The sequence below is a fragment of the Pseudopipra pipra genome, chromosome 27 (assembly GCF_036250125.1).
Source record: "Pseudopipra pipra isolate bDixPip1 chromosome 27, bDixPip1.hap1, whole genome shotgun sequence".
Lineage (NCBI taxonomy): Eukaryota > Metazoa > Chordata > Aves > Passeriformes > Pipridae > Pseudopipra > Pseudopipra pipra.
The window spans coordinates 4888272-4910891 of record NC_087575.1 but is presented as its reverse complement, the minus strand read 5'-3'; the positions used below and the strand labels follow the sequence as shown (position 1 = coordinate 4910891).

Genomic DNA, 22620 nt, shown 5'->3' with positions numbered 1-22620 from the left:
AAACGTGCTGGGAACGGCCGGAATTCCCGGCGGGAATCACCGGAGGGAGGATCTGCCGGCGCCTCCCGCTCTCTCCCTGATTGCATGCAGCTCCTGGAATTCCTATTCTTTCGAGTAATATTCCTCCAAACAAACAACAACAACGAGAGAAACAAACAAACAAAAAAAAAAAAAACAAAAAAAAAAAAAAAAGAGAAACCAAAACCCCTCCAAAAGGAAAATTATCCCAAAAGGAAAATTATCCCAAACGGTTTCACTTCGGAGTCTCCGGGAACGTAGGAAAGGCCCAACTGCTCTTCGCTGAATTAGAAAGACCCAACAAAGGTTTTTGTCTAGTCAGTAAATTAGGTTTTTAAACTACCAACGGTTCCAAAGTCTATTCCAAACAGAATCCAACAAAAGTGAGAGACTCCTGCGTGGTTCCCACCTACCAGGCAAGTTTTGGTGGCAGCCAATCCCTTGGGAAAAGGACCGTGCTCAACCGGAATCGGAGTCTGCGCTTATTTATCGTTAGCTCGTCACCACCAGAAGGGGATTTTGGGAATATCGGGATGTGTAGACTCCCTTCCTGGCTGGAGGAGGGGCAGGGAAGAGGAGCAGCCACGAACTCGGCTCACTAAATGCAGGATGGGGCTGGAATTCCTCCCTCCTGGCCCCCGAATTCCACGCTGGAGCGCGGGCCCGGCGTTTGTCGCCCGGGTCTGTCGCCGGGAACGAACCCAAAGGCAGAGAAGTCACTGAGTCCTTTGTGCTGGTGACGGAAAAATCCAAACTAAATACAGAAAGCCAAAAAAACCCGAAGGAATCCTTCCCCTCCCTGCCAGCCTCCGTCGGAATCCGGGACCCGCGGGGGTCGCTCCCCTCGGCAGGGACGGCGGCGCTCGGTGGGATGAGGAGTGGTCTTCTTGCATCCTAGAAAGCCTGGGGCGTATCCAGCTGGGATTAAAGCAGATTCCACGGAACTGTGGTATAAAAAGGATGGCAGAAACAGGACAAGTCTTGCCGGGCATTATTTCCACGTGGCCGACTGTGGGATGGAGCGGGGCGGGATCATATCCAGCAGATACTCGCGCTGCCGGTCCACGGCCGAGGCCGATTTGTGCACGGCTAAGCTGGGACTGACGAAGGGCAAAGCCCCGCCTGGGGATCGGGGAGGAGAAGGGAGAACAGGAGTCATGGGATGACCAGGACACGAGGCACAGCAGGGGCAAACCCCACCCCTGATCCCCGTGGGAATGGGGCGCTCCGGGCACGGATCATCCCCAGCTCCGACACCCTCAGGAGGTGGGAGCTCCCCAAATCATCTCAACAGAGGGAGATCTGGGGACCAGAGATGAGGATTTGAACTCTCTGGAAGGAGGATCTGAGCTCTCTGGAATGAGGATCTGAACTCTCTGGAAGGAGGATCTGAACTCTCTGGAATGAGGATCTGAACTCTCTAGAATGAGGATCTGAGCTCTCTGGAAGGAGGATCTGAACTCTCTGGAATGAGGATCTGAGCTCTCTGGAATGAGGATCTGAACTCTCTGGAAGGAGGATCTGAACTCTCTGGAATGAGGATCTGAGCTCTGGAATGCAATTACATCTTAACTGATTGATTAAACTGTCAGGAATGAGAGAATCCCGGGAAATCCACCACTGCTGGGCAGGAGGGATCACAAAGGAACTGTTTGTTCCTTCTTGGAAATGCTGGAATTAACATTTAGGTAAACAAATGACTCTTCTCAAGTCACAGTTCTTACGTAAAAACACATGAAAAAGGTTGGATTAGAATTTATGATTTCCATTTGTTCAAAGAACAGCTTCGGTGATCCCAGAGGATCCCAGGGTACTGGGAACATTCCAATGGGAATTTCAACACAAGCCCACTTATTTACTGGGTGTTACTTCCAGCAAGGAGAAAACACTGGTCAAAAATGAAAGGATTTAATGAAACCCCCAGAAATGAAGGACAAACCCCCGGGGTGCTGGATGGGCACAGGGACTCCGGGATCACTGGCTGGACTTCAGATCCCTTCAGCTGAGCCATAAACATGGAAAACAGGAGGGTTTGTTTGGTTTCACCTCCTGGAGGCCCCCTTGGATGGGGACAAACCACCCCAAAGGCAACGATCCCAAGAGTTGATGCTCAGCGTCCTCATTTCTCCGGGCAGGAAACCCCACGGGGAAAGGGATCCCGGAGGGAAAACGGCCCTTCCCCGAGCCCTGGGAATGCTGGGCAGGGAGCACAGGGAGAGGAGGCTCCGGGCGACCCTTCCCTGTGCTCAGGGTGTCCCTTCCCCGTGCTCAGGGTGTCCCTTCCCCGTGCTCAGGGGTGTCCCTTCCCCGTGCTCAGGGGTGTCCCTTCCCCGTGCTCAGGGTGTCCCTTCCCCGTGCTCAGGGTGTCCCTTCCCCGTGCTCAGGGGACCCTTCCCTGTGCTCAGGGGGACCCTTCCCCGTGCTCAGGGGGGACCCTTCCCCGTGCCCAGGGGGACCCTTACCCGTGCCCAGGGGAGTTTTCTTCCAGGCCGCGCTGCCCTTGCTCCCGGAGCGCTCCACGTGCTTCCCGGCCCGGCCGCCCAGCGAGGCCGAGGGGCTCTGGAGCTTTGGGGACGGGCTGAAGCTGTGCAGGACCCCCCGCGAGGCTCCGGCCCCTCGGGACATCTGGCTGGAACTCTGGAACGCAGGGGACACGGGGGGTCAGGGCGGGGGGGCTGGAGGGGCCTTTCCCGGGCTCCGGAACTCAGCACCCGAGTCCTGGATCCGGATCATCTTCGAGGCCCTTCCAGCCCGAGCCAGCCCGGGGGGCTGGGATTTGTCACGGGATTTATGGTTTGTTAAGGGTAACTTTTCATGTAATTATTATATAATAATAATTAATATTATTCTATAATATATTATTATAATATATTATTATATTACAATATATTCTATATGTTTTATATAATATATAATATTATAATATACATTTTATTTTAGGTATAATATTGATAATAGATATTACAGATATCTAATATCTAATATCTATAATATATTTCTATAGATATTATACCTAAAATAAAATATAATATATAATATTATAATATACATTTTATTTTAGGCATAATGTCGATAATAGATATTATAGATATCTAATATATAATATATTTTTATAGATATTATACCTAAAATAAAATAAAATAAATAATATTATAAGATATATTTTATTTTAGGCATAATACCGATAATAGATATTATAGATATCTAATATCTAATATCTATAATATATTTTTATAGATATTATCCCTAAAATAAAATACAATATATAATATTATAATATATATTTTATTTCAGGTATAATATCGATAATAGATATTATCCCTAAAATAAAATAATAAATAATATTATAATATATATTTTATTTTAGGTATAATATTGATAATAGATATTATAGATCTCTAATATGTAAAATATATTTTTACAGATATTATCCCTAAAATAAAATATAATATATACTATTATAATAAATATTTTATTTTAGGTATAATATATTTTTACAGATATTATCCCTAAAATAAAATACATAATTTCCCACCCAAACCACCGTGAGATCCCCACCATGAGCTCCCCCTGAGACCACCCCGGGGTGGGTTTTGCAGGACACAGATCCCCCCCGGATCCCCCCGGATCCCCCCTGGATGCCCCCCAGATCCCCCCGTGCCGTGTCCCACCTGCTTGAGCGCGTGGTGCTGCACGAGGGGCTCTGCCTTGGGCTGCCCCGGGGGGGCCGTTTGCTGCAGGATGCGCTGCTCGATCTCCTGCTCCTGCTGCAGGGCCTTGACGAAGGCGGCCTTGAGGCGGTTCGTGTGCTCGGCCTTCAGGGCCTTCTTCTGGTTGGAGGTCATGCAGGTCTCGCACATGATGGTGCCGTTCTTCTCCTCCCGCCAGCGGCACGTGAAGTCCGTCTGGCACTGCGCGCACACGAAGGGCTCGCGCGCCGCCGCCGCCGCCAGCGCCTTGCCTGGGGACACACGGGGCAACATACAGATCCTGGGGACCCTACAGCCCCTGGGGACACACGGGGGCAACACTACAGACCCTGGGGACCCTACAGCCCCTGGGGACACACGGGGGGTCAACACTACAGACCCTGGGGACACTGAGACAGGGGATTGACACCCTACAGCTCCTGGGGACACTGAGACAGGGGACTGACCCTACAGCCCCTGGGGACACACAGGGGCAACACTACAGACCTTGGGGACCCTACAGCCCCTGGGGACACACGGGGGGTCAGCACTACAGACCCTGGGGACACTGAGACAGGGGATCGACCCTACAGCCCTTGGGGACACACGGGGGGTCAGCACTACAGACCTTGGGGACACACGGGGGATTGATCCTACAACTCCTGGGGACACACGGGGGGCAACACTACAGACCTTGGGGACACTGAGACAGGGGACTGACACCCTACAGCCCTTGGGGACACACGGGGGGTCAGCACTACAGCCCTTGGGGACACTGAGACGGGGGACTGACACCCCAACAGGGCAGGGGGGCACTGAGAGAGGGGATCAACCCTACATCCCTTGGGGACACTGAAACAGGGGAACTGACACCCTGTGGCCCTTGGGGACACTGAGACATGGGATTGACACCCTACAATCCTTGGGGACACGGCAGGGGGGCACTGAGACACAGGGATTGACACCCCAACACAGCAGGGTGGCACTGAGACACGGGGAACTGACACTCCAGTACAGGCACAGGGCACTGAAAACTGGGAATCAACCCTCCAAGCCCTTGGGAACACAACTCCAAACCCCACTTTGATAGCACCCGCAGGAAGCCAACCCTTCCCCTGGGGCTGACAGTCACCACAGGAGGGGACCCCCACGTTCCACAGGAACGTGTCAACTCAACCCTGCACCCCCTGCAGCTCATCCCTGCCCGACAGCGAGCCCGGATCCGGGTGGGAACGCTCCTCTCCTGACCCCAGATCCGGGTGGGAACGCTCCTCTCCCGACCCCAGATCCGGGTGGGAACGCTCCTCTCCTGACCCCAGATCCGGGTGGGAACGCTCCTCTCCTGACCCCAGATCCGGGTGGGAACGCTCCTCTCCCGCCCCCCGGGAGCATCCTCCCCGCTCCCTCACCTTGTGTCTCCAGCAGGTTCTGCACGACCTCCTCCAGCCCCACCAGGTAGATGAACTCGTTGTTGGCGGCGCTGGGCAGGAAGTTCATCTCCGGGGCGGGAGGTTTGGGAGGGGGGATCTCCAGCAGGGTCTTCTCCAGCTGCTTCCTGAGGGCCAGCTTGGCCGCCGCCTGCCTGCTGGCCGGGGACTCGCCGGAGCCGCCCAGGGACGCGCCGGGAGCCGCGGGATTGGCCTGGGCCGAGCTCACCGCCGGGCCTTTGATGGAGGTGGGGGAGGCCTGGGGGGAGGAAGAGGGCACAGCTCGCTCCCAAAATCCCAAAAAGGGGTTTCCACGCTGGGGGGTGATGGAAGCGGGACCAAAATCCGGCCTTTGAAGCCTCGGGGTGGTTTTTTTTTTTGGAGGCGACCCCGATAATGAGGTCACTGGAACCCCAGAGCTGAGACCACCCCGGGCACCAGGGCACGTAAAAACCCATAAAACTTCTAAAGGACAACTCCATATCAAACTTCCAAATATAAACAAGGGCCAAAATTCACTTTTCTGCCTTTATGTTTCCCTTCCCGACCCTCTGGAATGGGGGTTTTCCCTGTCACAGTGAGGAAGATGCTCCAAGGGCTGGAGCACCTCAAACCTTCCCAGGCAACATTCCGTGTTCCTCAAAGGAATGTTTTGGGGTTTTTTTCTCTACTTTAGGTCAATTTAATATTTTGTTTTGGTGCTGGAGCAGCTCTTCCCATTGGGAATGAGCCAATGAGGTGATCCCAGGGTTGGAGACTGGGAGAGCTGGGGAAGAAAAGGCTCCAGGGAATCCTGAGAGCCCCTTCTAGGGCCTAAAGGGGCTCCTGGAGAGGGACTGGGGACAAGGGATGGAGGGACAGGACACAGGGAATGGCTTCCCAGTGCCAGAGGGAGGGTTAGATGGGATATTGGGAAGGAATTCCTCCCTGGGAGGATGGGGAGGGCTCTGATCCTCCTCCCTCCCTGGATCCAGAGCCGGGCAGGGAAGCTCCAACAAACTTCACTTTTGCCACTCAACAGGTCAAAGATTCCCAATTTCTGGGAACAACTTTGTGCTCAACATCCTTTGGGAGCCCTTTCCAGGGCCTAAAGGGGCTCCAAGAGAGCTGGAGAGGGACCTGGGACAAGGGCCTGGAGGGACAGGACACAGGGAATGGCTTCCCACTGCCAGAGGGTTGGATGGGATACCGGGAAGGAATTCCTGGCTGGGAAGGCAGGGAAGGGGCTGGCAGGGATTTCCCAGAGCAGCTGTGGAGAAGTGTCCAAGGGCAAGGTGGGAGCAACCCGGGGACAGCGGGAGGTGTCCCTGGCGGGATTCCCATCGGTTTCCAAGCCAAACCATCCCGGGAATTGGGCCCTGAGAGGGCAGGGAGGGCACCTGGGGACTCACCTGCGGGATGTTGACGAGCAGGCTGGCGTTGGGCACGTTGGCCACGCGGATCAGGCCCTGCTGGATGATCCGCTGGCCCTGGATCTGCACGCTGGGCACCGACGCCCGCGGCGCCAGGAGCAGCGGGGGCGGCCCCGTGCTGGAGTGCTGCCGGATCGTGTGGATTTGCTGTGGGACAGACGGGAACGGGATCAGCCTCCCGAGAGCAGGGACGGGGGGGAAGGAGCAGGGAGCCTGGGAGGCTCCCCTCCCCTCCCCGAATAAAAATTCCCTTCCCCTCCCAGAATAAAAATTCCCTTCCCATCCCGGAATGAAACCGGGGACGTGAGGAGGAGCTCGGGCACGAGGCCGAAAAAAATCCCGAGTTTCCAAGTGAAACTCCTTCCCCAGGCTGGAGTTTTACACCTGTTTCGTTCTGAGGGGGTTAATCAGGGAAGTTGTTTCTCAGAATGTGGGGTTTTTTCCCTCCTTCATCCTGGAAAATGTGACAGGAGGTGCTTGGACACGAGGCCACCACATTGTGGCCAAAAAATCCCGAGTTTCTGAGCAAAACTCCTTCCACAGCCTCATTATGGCCAAAATTCCCAAGTTTCTGAGCAAAATTCCTTCCACAGCCTCATTATGGCCCGAAATTCCCAAGTTTCCGAGCAAAACTCCTTCCACCACCTCATTATGACCAAGAATTCCCAGGTTTCCCAGCCCAACTCCTTCCCCAAGGTGGGGTTTGGAGCCTGTTCCGTTTCCAAGCCGTTCATCAGGGAAGTTATTCCTCAAAATGAGGAGGTTTTTTTCCCCTCCTTAATCCCGTCACCGCAAACCAGTCGGACGAGGAGAGGAAAAGGTGGGATGGGAAGCTGCTGGGAAGGTGGGGAAGGGATTTCCCCTGGATTGGGGAGTGAAGGATCAAGGCCAACACTCACCTGGGCCCCTCGGACCAGGGGGGGCATCACGATCTGCGTGTTCTGCTGAGTGCCCAGCTTGGAAGACGCCTGTTGCCCTCCCCTGACCAAGGGAGGAGGGATCACAGTGCCCGGTATCCGTGTGGAAGAGGTCTGGAAAAGAGGGAACAGTCACTCCTGGGCTGGAGGGAGGCAGTGGAAAAGCTGGAGGGCAGGAGGTGGCCAGGCTGGGTTTGGTGCACACTGAGTGTCCAAAAAAAAAACCACAGAAGCCCCCCCAGTGATGGGAAGAGGGGGGGAAATGGGGAATACAGACTGCTGGATTCAGGGAGAAGGTGGAGGAAGTGAGTGGATTGGGAAGGAGGAAAAAAAGGCAGGAAAATGGGAAAGCTTTAGGGGAAAAAAAAAAGTCACGGAAAGGAAGAGGAATCAGCCTAAAGGGGTTTCTGGGAATGTGCTGCCTGAGATTTGCAACCCTAAAAACTCCTCCTGGTGCCGGGACAGGGATGTGGGGACACACCAGGGATGTTCCTGGGGACACCCAACACCCTCCAGGAGCTCCAACACTCCTCTCACCCCATTCCCGGGGCTTCCCACGGGTGCTGCTCCCCTCCTTCCCCTCCTTTCCCTCCTTCCCAGCCTGAGCATCCCCTGGGAACAAAGAGCAGGGAATCTCCCACTTCCCTGAGCAGCTGGGAAGTTTTATCCCTTTCCAACTGAATCCCAAATGTTCCTTCAGCCCCTTCCCACAGGAATTAGCACCTTTTCCATTCCAGCAGAAGCAGAGGGGGGTTAATGCACCCAAACACCCCAAATTAGGCAGAATAAGCTCAATTTTGGGATTTTTAGCTCCCAGGTCTCTGCTCTGTCCAAGTTTCCCTGGCTGAAGGTTCAACTCCTGGTCCAGTTCCTCTGGAAGTGCTGCCTGAATCCAAGGAAACAGCCTCAAGGAAGGGATTCCTCCAGCTGGCACACTGCTCTGGTGTGGGAATGTCTCCTCCATGGAGAGCAAACCCCCCCCTTTCCCTGGGTCTGGAATTCCAGGGGATCTCCAGGTGAAGAGCTGCCTTTTCCCACGGGAAAACACTTGGAGCTGAAGAAGTTTGGGAATTTGGTTCCAATCAAACACCCAGGAACGTTTGAAATCCAGCAGCAAAAGGAGTCCCTGGGTTCCAGGGGACGATGAAGGACAGATGCCAAGTGACTCCACTTTTTTTTCCCCCTTTCCCAAGGATTCCCAACATTTAATTCAGCCTGACCCAGGATCCTTCCAGCCCCTGTGTGCCATCCAGCCAGGAGGGAATCCCGGGATTCCCTCAGCTCTTCCAGCTCAGCCTCTGGAGGCTGCCCCAAAACCTGGCTGCCAGAATTCCATGGCATCCCTTCTCCCAAGGAATCAGCAGCAGAGTGGACTGGGATGAGCAGCTGGAAAATGAAGCCTGATGGGAATGGTTTCCACGTGAGAGCTCCCATCCCAGCACAAAGCTGGGAGTGGGGCCGGGGCAGTTTAAAGAGGGGACTCCCCCCTGGCTCCAGGGAATTCCGGGAATGTTCTCCCTGCCCTGTGCTCGGGGCCCTCGTTCCTGGGAGCCTTCCCGCCCCACTGACCTGGAGGGAGGGTTTCCCAGCAGGAACACTCTGTGGGCCCCGCACCAAGGGCGGAGGGGTGACAGCACTCCCAGAGGAACCAGCGGGCTGGAAGAGGAAAAACCAGAGAGAAAAGCAGAGGAATAAGGGTGGAAGCAGGAATTACAGCAGGGAAAGGGGGGGAGAGAGTTCATCCCCAAGAGCCTCAGCACGAGAATCCTCCACGGCTCCGCCTGTGCCCCCCTCCCACAGCCCCTGCTCCTCCACAGGTTTGCAGGGAATCAGGGAAGGAGGGATGAGGCTGGAGCAGGAAAATCAGGGGTTTCTCCAGCAAGGGGAGCTCTGGCTCAGCTGGGCCAGCCCAGAGCCCACCTCAGCCCTCCCCACCCGCTCCCACCGGGATCCAGCACCCGGCACAGGGGGAGCGAGCTCGGGAAGAAGCCTCTGGAAGTGAAGAAGTTCAGGATCTGTCTCCCCCTGCTCGGCCCAGACCCCCCCAGCTCCTGGCTCGGGGTTCAGGGCTGCAGGTCCCCGGCTCTGGTTCTAATCCCACCTCCTGAAGCACTTGGAATTCCGGGAGAAGGTGCCAATAACCCACCCAAAGCAGCGCCAGGAGCTGCCTCCCCACCCCCCTCCCACTCCCAAAATCCCCCCCTCCGGCAGCCCCAGGGAACGGGGTCGTTGCCATTGTTACAGGGAACTGGGATTCAGGCTTGGGAGCAGCGTGGGGGGTTCCCACCCCCTCACATCCCAAATTCCTCTGCTCCTCTCCTGCCACCTCCACCTCCAGCGGGGAGCAGCCCAGGAAAAAAAAGCTCTGCCAAAAAAAAAAACCCTCCAAACCCCACACAGCCTTTTTCCTGGGATGGTTTGTGCTGCAAAGAGCTCCCCCAACCCCCCGGGGTGTGTGGGATGAGGAGAGGGAAGAGGAGGATGGGAAAAGGGAATCGGGGTGGGAAGGCTGAGCCTTTCCTGCCTGGATTGCTCTGGGGGATGTGCAGCTCGGAGCAGACTCACTTGTGGGAGACCTGGGATCCAGACCTGGGATCCAAACCTGGAATCCAGACCTGGAATCCAGACCTGGAATCCAGACCTGGGATCCAGACCTGGAATCCAGACCTGGGATCCAGACCTGGAATCCAGACCTGGAATCCAGACCTGGGATCCAGACTTGGGATCCAAACCTGGGATCCAGACCCGGGATCCAAACCTGGGATCCAGACCTGGGATCCAGACCTGGGATCCAAACCTGGGATCCAGACCTGGGATCCAGACCTGGGATCCAGACCTGGGATCCAGACCTGGGATCCAGACCCGGGATCCAGACCTGGGATCCAGACCTGGGATCTGCCCCCAGCTCCCACAGCCTGGGGTTCAAACTCTGGGATTCCCTGTCACCTCCCAGGATCCCTCAGAGCCATCCCAGCAATCCCTGCCCGCCCCATCCCTGGGAGTGTCCAAGGCCAGGCTGGACAGGGCTTGGGAAGAGCTTTAAGGTCCCTTCCCAGCCAAAGCATTCCATGATTAAGGACTGGAGTGTTTGTTCCCTGTTCCACAGGGAATGGCAACTGCCCCAGTTACTGAACCCCCTCCCCTCCACTTCCAGAGGTGGGATAAGCAGGAAAATCCCACCTTCTGAGCCGTGGTCTCCTTCTGGATTTGACTTTGCCGTAACTTTTTCAACAGGACGAGTTTTGCCTCTTCCAACCGAAGCTCCTCCTTGAGCTGCTTGATCATCCTCTCCCGCTCCTCGGGGCTGCTCTTCTGCAGGGCAGGGATGGGAAACAGGGAGTGGGGACAGGGAACAGCCAGAGAACCACCCAGGTTCCATCAGGAACTCCCAGCATTGTCACTGTCACCTGTGTCTCAGTGGGGGGAGAGCTCAGAGAGGGAAATAAAACCCTAATATTTTAAATATTTGAGTATTTAAAAAATGTTCTCAGTGGCAAAAGAAGTGAAAAAGGCTAAAGGAAAGGGAAAGGATGGAAAACTGGGAGTGGGAAGAGGGAAAAGCCAGATAACCACCCAAGTTCCATCAGGAACTCCCAGCATTGTCACTGCCACCCGTGTCTCAGTGGGGGGAGAGCTCAGAGGGGAAAAAAACCCCAACAATATTTTAAAGATTTGAGTATTTAAAAAATGTTTTCAGTGGCAAAAGAAATGAAAAAGGCTAAAGGAAAGGGAAAGGATGGAATATTGGGAGTGGGAAGAGGGAAAAGCCAGAGAATCACCCAGGTTCCATCAGGAACTCCCAGCATTGTCTCTGTCACCTGTGTCTCAGTGGGGGGAGAATTTGGAGGGGAAAAACACCCCCCAATATTTAAAATATTTGAGTATTTAAAAAATGTTTTCAGTGGCAAAAGAAGTGAAAAAGGCTAAAGGAAAGGGAAAGGATGGAAAACTGGGAGTGGGAAGAGGGAAAAGCCAGATAACCACCCAGGTTCCACATTGTCACTGTCACCCGTGTCTCAGTGGGGGGAGAACTCAGAGAGGGGAAAGGTAACCCTCCATATTTTAAATATTTGAGTATTTAAAAAACGTTTTCAGTGGCAAAAGAAGTGAAAAAGGCTAAAAGAGGTGCTGGATGAAAGCCTGTGCTGGGCCACACCGAGTGAGGCACTTCAAGAAGCCCCCTCTGAACTTTTACAAACCAGCCAAAGCCCAGAGGCCGAGCCCCAACCAGGAGGCTTCAACCAGCGGCTCCAGGACCTCCCTGCCCGCAAATCCACCCCCGTGCCAAGGATGGGGATCCCAGGAGGAGCCAGGGGGGGTTCCCAGCCCGGCCTCACCATCAGGGCCTCGGTGCTGGTCTCCTTGAGGGCGATCTTGGTGAGCCCGTTCACGCGCGGGCTCGAGGGCTCGTTGTCCGACAGCACGATGACGTCCGGGGAGGGAACCCTCTTCTCCCGCTTCGCCTCGCTGGGGACGGAGCAGAAACACAGGGAAGGGCCGGATGAGACCCAGGGGAGCCCGAGTTTGGGGCTGCAGGGCTGGGTCAGTGACTGCCTCGTGCCAGGGGAGCAGCCTGGGAGAGCGGGGTGGGAGAGTGGGGTGGGATAGTGGGGTGGGAGAGTGGGGTGGGAGAGTGGGGGGGGAGAGTGGGGTGGGATAGGGGGGTGGGAGAGTGGGGAGGGATTGTGGGGTGGGAGAGTGGGGAGGGAGAGTGGGGTGGGATAGTGGGGTGGGAGAGTGGGGTGGGAGAGTGGGGTGGGATTGTGGGGTGGGAGAGTGGGGTGGCCCTGCCCTGCTCCTCGAGGTCCTGCCAACCCAACCCACCCCACGAGTCCCTGACTGACCCCAAATCCTGAATGGACCTGAGGGAAGAAGCTCGATTCCCGTTTTCCCTGTGGACACCCCGAGGTGACGGGTGCAGCCACAGCACGGAGCCATCCCTGGAATGGTTTGGGTTGGAAGGACCTTAAAATGCTCCAGTGCCACCCCCTGCCACGTTCCCAGAGAAAAAGGGGAATTCCTTCCCAACAGGAGCTTTTCCATCGCCCCCCCTGGGAGGACAGGGAGGTTTCCCAGGGCTCTGCTCGCCTGTCCCACCCCAAATCCAGGGATAACTCGCTGCTTCTCCTCAACTGCTGGAAGGCAAAACCACATCCCCAGTTTTCCTCCTCCTTCCCCAATCCGAGTATTTGTGATTTATGGCTTTTCCCACCCCAGTTCCCGAATCTGAAGGAGATCCCACACCGACCATCCACACACTTATTCACTTCACCCAAATTTAAGCACTTTTTTTTGGCATTATTTTCCTTCTGTATCAACACTCCTGAGTTATTTCCCACTTGGAACACGGGAATCCCGTGACAGCCTCAACACAGATGGACACATCCATCAGAAATCCATCAAATCCTGGCTGTGTCCCAGGGATTTAACTCCTTTTTTTTGGCTGTGTTTGAGTGATGGCTCCACCTTCCACCCCAATTCCTGACAATAAATCACCTGCTGGCTCCATTCCCTGCAATTATCCCAGGAGAACTGGTTGGATCACCTCTGGATCACCGGGATTTGGGATTTCAAGCCGGGAATAACATTCCAGAGCGAGGTTTGGAGCAGAGGGGGGGGGGAAGGGGACACCCAGGTTTCCTGTGCCACCCAGGGGATGACAGTGCTGGGCCCCCACGGCAGGAATTTTAGGGGTGGGAAAGTGGGAAAAGAACTCAGGGATAAGTAAGGGAATGTCCTCTAGAGGGCACAGCGAGCCCGGGAACTCCAGGCATCCGAACTCCGAGGGGTTTTCAAATTTCAGCGGCTCAGGTGAAGGATTCCCAGCTCTTTCCCGGGTCTGAACGGGCTCAGGGTGTTCTTAGATGGGATGTAACTGGGCTGGGACAAGGCCTGACTGGCTGGAGAGCTGGGAATGCGCTGGGAATGGGCTGGGAATGCACTGGGAAGAGGCAGCTGAGCCCTTTCCAATGACAGATGGAGCAGCTCCGGGATAAGGACTGAGCCCTCCCTGGGGAAGGAAGGAGTGATTCCCACCTGGAAAAAGACTGAACCCCACCCGGGGAAGGAAGGATTGAATCCCCCCTGGAGAAGGGAGGACAGAATTCCCCCTGGAGCAGGACCCAGCCCCACCTGGAGCCAGGCACCGGCCGCTCCTCCTCCAACTTCCATCTTAAATCCCTCATGGAAAGCAGGGACGAGTTAAAGGTCCTTAAAAACTCTGGGAACCCCCCGGGCAGGGGGAGCCCAGCGGCACCCGGGATGAACCAGCCCCTTCCTGGAACCCAGCCCTTCCCTTCCCTTCCCTTCCCTTCCCTTCCCTTCCCTTCCCTTCCCTTCCCGGCCACTCCGGCAGCTCCACCCTCGAGCCGGGGAGGGAAGCAGGGAAGGGAAGCAGGGAAGGGATCCAAGGGAAGGGATCCAAGGGAAAGGATCCAAGGGAAGGGATCCAGCAGGAGGGTTCCACTCGGCTCCGGGTGACAACTCGGGGCCACCCTTGTCCCGTTCCCGGGGAGGATCCCGGGAGGATCCAGGGCCGGGAGGATCCATCGGGATCTGGAGCCGGCGGATCCCGAGGGTGGCACCGGGGCCACCGCAGGGTCACGTGGGGCCGTGGCTGTGACGTGCTCGTGGCCAAATCCATGGCAACGGGCCGGGCTGCCCGGCCTTCATTTTGTCAGCGCCGGGAGCGCCGGGAGCAGGTGCCTCCGGAGAAAATGGAGCGGCCGGAACCGGGAGCACCGGGAGCGCCCGGAGCAGGGCCAGGAAACCGGGAACGGGCGGCTGCAGGAGGGAAAAGGAGCCCCAGGAGAGGCGTGGGGTCTCCGGGCAGGAAGATGCCATCCAGCCTTTCCCGGGATACCCCGGCAATTCCAGGGAAAACCAACAAAACCCAACCCAAAAAGCTCCTTTCCCGTGGGGACAGGGAATGTTTGGTTGTTGATCCAAAGGGAAGAAGAAGGGGCTGAATCCAGCCCTGGAGGTTTGATTCCACTTGGGAAGAGGAAGGAACTCAAGTTTTGCCCTGAAGATTAATTCAATTTTCCTGTCGGGTTAAATTTTCCTGTCGGGTTAAATTTTCCTGTTGGGTTAAATTTTTGTGCTGAAGGTGAACCCAATTTTTGCCTTCAACACAAACCAAATTTTTTCCCCCTCGAGAGGAAGATGCATCCAAACCTCTCCATCCCAAACCCGCCTCGAGCCGGACTCGACTTTTCCCGGCGGGAAGAGTTCTTTCAAGGAACTTCCCAGGAAGGAGAAGTTTAAACTGGACACTTGGAAAAGTGTGTGTATGTGGGGAACAAAAAAAGGGACACTGAGGAATCCCTGGCTCGGGGGATTCTCCCTGATGCACAGAAGAGCTCCTGGAAGGAAGGAACATCCCAACATTCCCAGCCTGGAGCTTCATCTGCATCCACAAAAATGCAGCAGTTTTGCCTCAGTCCATTCAAGCCCTGGTGTTGTCTCATCCAAAAATACTTGGCAGGGAAGGAAGACAAACAAGGAAAGCAAAAACAAGGCACTGGGGAATTTTTTTTCTCCCCCCCCCCCCATCCCTGGAGGTGTTTTATCTCCGGGAATCAAAGGATTGTGATGGGGGTGGGAAAAGGAGGAGAAGGGACCAGAACAGGAGCTTAAAATCCACTTGGGTTGGAATAAAATGTTAAATTCCCCCCAAGGAATCGGTTTTGCAACGAGATCCTTCAGGACAGCACGTGGCTGGAGGCACAGACAGGCTGGGAGGGGAGGGAAATCCCTAATTCCAGGGTTTCCAAGGGAAAAGAGGAGCCCACTGGTCCCAGTAAGTTCCAGTAGCAGGAAGAGCTGGGCCAGCCAAGCCCAGGGATCAACAACACCTCCCAGTCCCACTCGAGTCCAGTCACTCTTTTAACTTTTAAACGGGATTTGAGCAGATTAAACAAAACAAACAAAAAAACAAACAACCCCCAAACCGACCTCAAATCCTTCAGAACACGAAAATTCCGCATCCAAACCCGGAGGGGGAAACCCAGGGCACAGACTGGGCCCAAACCGAGCCCAAAATCGCCAGGAATAATTCATGGGCTGGTTTGGATGGAGGCGCTGCCTTGACACACGTCAGGGAATTCCAGGATCAACCCACCAATCCCAGAAAACGGGGAAAACACGGGAAAAAAGATGTCCCAGTGCCTGGAAGTTTTCCAGGGCACACGTTGATCCCAGCACTGGGACAGGACACAGGGAGGACGGGAGGGAGGGAGGGAGGGTGGGAGCCAACCCTTGAATTTGTGCTTTGGTATCACTCCCTGGTAAATCCCATTTTCCCTCCCTCCCAGTTTTCCCTGGATCACTCCAAAGCCTCACTCTGCAGGATCCTGGAGTGAAGCACCTGTTTTAGGGTTCCTTGTTTGGAGAATCCCTGTAAATGTTGAGGATTTAGGAGAGCCCAGCACAGGAGCACCTCCCCTGGGAACACCTCCCACTTCCCTCAGGAGCAAAGTTTTCCAAGAATTGGGATAACTGGGCTCTGGAAGGATCCTGATGCTTTTGCTCCAGAGGACAATTTGTCCTCCTGGAGCTGCCCAAGCCCCAGCAGTGTCCAGAGGGATCCCTGTGGGCTCTGCCCAGGAATCCCTGCTCACAACCAGCTCAGTTTTTATGGATCAGGGCAGAGTTTTGGGGGGGGAGGTAAAAAAAAACCAACCTGGAAAAGGGCCAGGAGGTGTTTGTTGTGTGGAGGAAGGAGCTGCACCTGGAGCACAACAACCCCAACACAATCCAGGGGAAAACTCCAGCCTGAGGGGGAAAGGCTGCTGCTCAACACAGGGAAAAACGTGGGAAACTCTGGGATTGAAGGGGAAGGAGCAGAGGGAAGGGGAAGGACGAGACAGGGACTGAGCCAGGAATGATAAATGTTCATGGGGGTGAAGTCAGGGAATGCACAGGCAGGGGAAGTTTTGGGGCACTGCTCTGCCTGCCACGTCCTTCTCCAGGGGGAGCAGACTCTCCTTCCCCCCCATCCCTTCTCCAGAGGGTTTGGGATAACTGGCAGCAGGAGCAAGGCTTTGGTTTGGCCTCGTGTGACCCCTCAGCAGAGCCCTTCCAGAGCCTCCTCCCAGCACCTCGGGCTTCCCTCTGCCCCCCCTGGCACAGCAACCCCGCCCAAACCAGGCCCTGGCTTTGAATTTCACTTGGAGGTTTAAGAAAAAAAAACCAAACTAAAAGTTTGAAAACCCAACGAAACCATTTTTCCAGTCGAAGGCTCGTTTGTCCTTCGGGGTCCCAAAAACCCCCCGACTCCAGAGCCTGCCCTGTCCCATCAGCCCCGCTGGGATCACAGCTGGGCCACCTTTTCCAAGGAAAATATGATGTTTTCAGTGCTTTTAGCACTGAAGGAGGTTGAGGAGCCTCCAGAGCACAGATCCCCAGGCACTGAGGGGCCGGGAGCAGGGCAGGGACTGGGAGCAGCAACTTCCACCAGGTGTCAAAATCCAGGCACCTCCAGGAGGCTTTTCCAGCACAGCACCCACAGCATTCCCAGGGCCAGGTCCCACCAACCTCCACCCCAACGAGTCCCACTTTGACACCCACTCAGGAAGGATCCCACTGCAAAATTCCAGCTTCTCTGCTTGGTACAATTACATCCCCTTGTTTTCCCAGGTCAATCCCAAACACCCAAACCCCTCTTCCACACTGGAACCTCCACCAGGAGCTCAAAGCAAACCCTTTCCAAGGCCAGGCTGGAGCAGCCTGGGACAGTGGGAGGTGTCCCTGCCCCTGGCAGGGGGTGGAATGGGCTGAGCTCCGAGGTCCTTCCCACCCAAACCATTCCAGGATTCTCTTTAGGACTCGTGAGCTCATTTAAACCCACATCCCTCTCCTCAGCTGCCAAAGGAAAGCCAGGAAGGAGCTGCTGGATCTCAGGAGAAGATCCAGAGCTGCACATCCACGTCCTGCTTTAATTCCCTTCAACTCCTTCCCGGTGCCACTGACCCCATCCCAGTGCCCATGGCAGGGGGAGGGATGGGATGAGCTTCCAGCTCCCTTCCCACCCAAAGCACTGCAGCGTTCCAGGGCCTTCTCTGGTGTCCAGGGAGGTGGGGACTCACCTTTTGGAGGTGCTCATGCCCCCAGGGAGGTGGGGACTCACCTTCTGGAGGTGCTCATGCCCCCAGGGAGGTGGGGACTCACCTTTTGGAGGTGCTCATGTCCACGGGCTCGTCCCCCGTCTGAACCTCCACCTTGATGGTCGCCTTCACCTCTCCAGCCTTTAACAGTCCCTGCACTTTGCCAGCTCCAGGCTCTGCCTTGATTTTCATGTCTCCCTCAGAGTTCAGCTCCGTGCCCAAGAGTCCTTTCTCCATTTTGAGTTTCTTACTGTCCACATCGTTGGGGGTCACGTCCCGCTCCAAGGCTCGTTTCTGACTCCGAGTCCTGCATGTTTCCTCTGTCATTGTGAGCTCCTGCCAGGGAGGGGGACACAGAGGAGTTAAAAACATGAAAAAAACCCCAAACCCCAACCTGGACAAAACACCTGCATTTCAAAACAGGGCAAAGTGCAGCAGTTGCTGCAGAAGGAGCTCGGGGAGAGCAATAAAAGCACTGCCAGGTGCCTCCCGGATCCAGCCCCGGCATCGCTCACACTCCTCGTGGTCGGGAAAAACAGGCAGAGGAGCCAAAACAGGAACACCCCCAAACCTCCCTGAGCACCCCAAAACCTCCCTGAGCACCCCAAAACCTCCCTGGGCACCCCCAAACCTCCCTGAGCACTGACTGACTCACCCAGGAGAAAACCTCCATGCCAGGAGAACATCCCAGCCCTCCTGCAGAGCCCGGCTGTGCCCCGGGAGGCAGCAGGAAGGGCTGGATGTGTTGGGATTGTTTGGATGTGTTGGGATTGTTTGGATGGGTTGGGATTGTTTGGATGGGTTGGGATTGTTTGGATGGGTTGGGATTGTTTGGATGGGTTGGGATTGTTTGGATGGGTTGGGATTGTTTGGATGTGTTTGGATTGTTTGGATGTGTTGGGATTGTTTGGATGTGTTGGGATTGTTTGGATGTGTTGGGATTGTTTGGATGTGTTGGGATTGTTTGGATGTGTTGGGATTGTTTGGATGGGTTTGCCTGTCATGCAAATCGGTGCAATCACAGAATTCCTGATTAGGATCTCCCTGGGATGGGGCTGCCCTGCCTTCCCCAGGCTGGGAATTCCAGGAATCAGAGCCATGGGGCTCTCAAATTCCATGGGGGGGGATGAGGGACCATCACAGCCTGGGGGAGAGGAGAGGAGAGCCCGGAGCTGTGACCACACTCAACTTGGGACCTGCTGCCCTGCTGGGGGGAGCCAGGCCAGGCTTTAGGGGCAGGATGAGCTCAGGGGGAGCCAGGCTGGGCTTTAGGGCCAGGCTTTAGGGCAGGCTGGGCTCAAGGGGAGCCAGTCCAGGCTTTAGGGGCAGGCTGGGCTCAAGGGGAGCCAGTCCAGGCTTTAGGGGCAGGATGAGCTCAGGGGGAGCCAGGCTGGGCTCAGGGGGAGTCAGGCCAAGCTTTAGGGGCAGGATGAGCTCAGGGGGAGTCAGGCTGGGCTTTAGGGCCAGGCTTTAGGGGCAGGCTGGGCTCAGGGGAGTCAGGCTGAGCTTTAGGGCCAGGCTTTAGGGGCAGGCTGGGCTCAGGGGAGTCAGGCTGAGCTTTAGGGCCAGGCTTTAGGGGCAGGCTGGGCTCAGGGGAGTCAGGCTGGGCTTTAGGGGCAGGCTGGGCTTTAGGGCCAGGCTTTAGGGGTAGGCTGGGCTTTAGGGCCAGGCTGGGCTCAGGGGGAGCCGGGTTTAACCCCTGGGCTGCCAGGCAGGGCAGGGCAGCCCCGGGTACCTGCGGGCCGTGCCCCCAGGCACAGCTGTGCCCCGGAGCTGAGTCAGGCTGGGATCCCGTGACATCACCGGGCTCCACATGACCCTTCCCAGGATGCAGCCCGAGAGACAAAGCACTTTCCAGAAACCAGTCTGAGCCGGCAGCACGCTCAGCTCACCCCGGGCACCCTCACCCTGCCTCCTCCTCCTCCTCCTCCTCCTCCTCCAGCACCCACACGAGCTCCCCGCGCTGGGATGAGCCCCCCCAGCCCGGATTCTCAACTAATTAATGCCATTAATTGAGTTATTTGCACTGCCCTTCCCCTCTTCGAAAGAGATTTTATCCTTCTCTTTTAAAGAGGTTTTACCCCTCTCTATTTTAAAGACATTTTACCCCTAAAGAGATTTTACTCCTCTCTTTTAAAGACATTTTACCCCTATTTTAAAGAGATTTTACTCCTCTCTTTTAAAGACATTTTACCCCTATTTTAGAGATTTTACCCCTCTCTATTTTAAAGACATTTTACCCCTATTTTAAAGAGATTTTACTCCTCTCTTTTAAAGACATTTTACCTCTCTTTTAAAGAGATTTTATCCCTTTCTATTTTAAAGAGATCTTATTCCTCTCTTTTTTTAAAGAGATTTTGCCACTCTCTTCTTTTTTAAAAAGATTTTTTTCCCTTCTCTTTTTTTAAAGAGATTTTTTTTTGAGAGAGATTTGGCTCTGCCAACTGGGGGTGGGATGAGACAAACCCCCCTCCCTTAACTTTTAACTAATAAATGGCATTAATTTAGTTATTTGCACTACCCTTCCCCTCTTTTAAAGAGATTTTATCCTTCTCTTTTAAAGACATTTTACCCCTCCCTTTAAAGACACTTCACCCCTCTTCCAAAGAGATTTTATCTCTCTCTTTTAAAGATATTTTGCCACTCCTCTTTTTTAAAAAGATTTTTTCCCCCTCTCTTTTAAAGAGATTTTTTTCCCCCTCCCTCTTAAGAGATTTCTTTTTCCCCCCCAGCCTTTTTAAAAAGGTTTGTTCCCTCTCTTTTTAAAGGGATTTTTTCCCCCCTCTCCTCTTTTTTTTTCCAGGCTCTGCCAGCTGAGGTGGGATGAGACAACCCCCCCTAAATTTTTAACTAATTAATGTCATTAATTTATTTATTTTCAGCGTCCCTCCCCTCTTTCAAAGAGATTTTCCCCCCTCTTTTAAACACATTTTTTCTCTCTCTCAAAGAGATTTCCCCCTTTCTTTTAAAGAGATTTTTTCCCCCCCTTTCTCCCCCTTTTAAAAGGGATTTCCCAGCACACAACAGTTCCCCAAAGTGTTGGAAATGTTTGGAGCAGCCCGAGATTAACATAATTAACATAATTATGCAACATAATTAACCCCAGAGCCCCCCCCCCTTTAACTGAGTCCCGTGTCAGGGTGGGAAATTCCTGCTGGGAGGGGGGAAAACCCCAGGAAGTGACCCCAGAAAGTTCCTCTGCACTGTCTGGGTTAAATATATAAATATATCAATATATAAATATATCAATATGTCAATATATCAATATATAAATATATCAATATATAAATATATCAATATACCAATACAAAAATATATAAATATATAAATATATCGATATATTTCATGTTATTTGCAAGGGGAGCTCCCCCAGGCTCGTGTGCAGTGACCCCACAGGAGCTGGTGAGGACAGAGAACATCAAATAATGGCCAAAAATGGGTTTGTCAGCCCAGGGGGGGGAATTTGGGACATGACTGAAGAGCCCCAACCCGGGCAGAGGGAGGGAGATCCCGGGAGCAGCCCCTGCCACTGATCCCAAACCCCCTCTCACTGATCCCAAACCTCCTCTCACTGGCCCCAAACCTCCTCCCACTGATCCCAAACCCCCTCCCACTGATCCCAAACCCCCTCTCACTGATCCCAAACCTCCTGCCACTGATCCCAAACCCCCTCCCATCGATCCCAAACCCCTCCCATTGATCCCAACCCCCCTGCCACTGATCCCAAACCTCCTGCCACTGATCCCAGACCCCCTCTCACTGATCCCAGACCCCCTCTCACTGATCCCAAACCCCCTCTCACTGATCCCAAACCCCCTCCCACCAATCCCAAACCCCCTCCTACCGATTCCAAACCTCCTCCCATTGATTCCAAACCCCCTCTCACTGATCCCAAACCCCTTCCCACCGATCCCAAACCCCCTCCCACCCATTCCACAACTCCCTCTCCACCTCTTCCAAATTTTCCAAGACCCTTCCACCTCTTCCACACCCCCACTTTTCCAAACTCCCCCCCCAGCTCTTCCCAACCCCCTCCACCTTTTCCAATCCTTCATCCACCTCTTCCAAAACCCCCTCTCCACCTCTTCCAAAACCCTTTTCCAACCTGCATCCACCTCTTCCAGCTCTCTCCAACCTCTCCCACCCACCTCTCCCAACCTCCATCCACCCCTCCCAACTCCCCCCTCCAACCATTCCAACCCCCCTCCACCTCTTCCAACCCCTTCCAAACCTCTTCCAACTCCCCCCCCACCTCTTCCAAACCCCTCTCCCACCTTTTCCAACCCCTTCCAAACCTGTTCCAACCTTCCCATCCACCTCTTCCAAACCCCTCTCCTACCTTTTCCACCCCCCCCTCAGCCTCACAGCCCTCGGGGAGCAGCTTTTCCCTGGAATTCAGGCGTCCCTGCTGCCGGCACAGCAGCCTGACAACTGCATCTCCCCCCGGAGTGCATCCAGCCGGGAATCCCGGCTCTCATTCCCATTATCCCAGGACTCTCATTCCCATTATCCCAGGACTCTCATTCCCATTATCCCAGCTCCCATCTGGAGCCGGGCCGGGCTGGGGGCGGGGCAATTCCCACTGGGAAGGGCTGGGAAGGGCCTCAATCCCTGGGAATGGCTCCTTCCAGCCCTCCCTGAACCCCGAGCCAGGTTTCCTTTGGGATTCTCCTCTGGGATTCTCCGGGATGAGCAGCTCCAGCTCCTGATCCCGGAGCGACGGCGGCGCTTCGGGGACTTCCCAAAGTTTGGGGGGACTTCCCAAAGTTTGGGGGGACTTCCCAAAGTTTGGGGGGCTGGGATTGTGCCCGTGGGTTTTTGTTGGGATGGGGGGAGGCAGCTCCCGGAGCTGCCCCGGGACATCCCACACATCCCACAGGGATGAGCCTGGCTCAGTAATCCTGGAATAACGGGGATGGTCTGAGCCCTGCACTGGCACTGAGTTACTGGACAGCCCAAAATCCCGAAGGGAAGCAGGTGCTGGATCCTGGATCCCCCCTGGAGCACCTGCTTTCCAGGGGGGACAGGGATGGGGGCAGGAACATCCCTCT

At 54.8% G+C, this 22620-nt stretch overlaps 1 protein-coding gene across 4 annotated transcripts in view; it reads right to left on the bottom strand.

Moving 5' to 3' along the window:
- Positions 1-997: 997 nt before the first annotated feature.
- The window catches only part of GATAD2A (GATA zinc finger domain containing 2A), a 49931-nt gene continuing 28308 nt past the window's right edge, over positions 998-22620 (bottom strand). For 2 of the 4 annotated variants that reach the window (XM_064637558.1, XM_064637559.1), the window contains exons 3-12: positions 17634-17905; positions 11801-11930; positions 10644-10775; positions 9033-9119; positions 7446-7577; positions 6526-6693; positions 5117-5393; positions 3690-3979; positions 2481-2655; positions 998-1140 (exon numbers count right to left, since the gene is read on the bottom strand). In XM_064637558.1, the coding sequence (XP_064493628.1) occupies positions 1010-1140; positions 2481-2655; positions 3690-3979; positions 5117-5393; positions 6526-6693; positions 7446-7577; positions 9033-9119; positions 10644-10775; positions 11801-11930; positions 17634-17896 (1785 nt within the window). In that variant the 5' untranslated portion in view covers positions 17897-17905 and the 3' untranslated portion in view covers positions 998-1009. Of the gene's footprint in view, positions 1141-2480; positions 2656-3689; positions 3980-5116; positions 5394-6525; positions 6694-7445; positions 7578-9032; positions 9120-10643; positions 10776-11800; positions 11931-17551; positions 17575-17633; positions 17906-22620 lie in introns of those variants that run through there. The other 2 variants (XM_064637561.1, XM_064637560.1) reach the window with 2 other exon arrangements.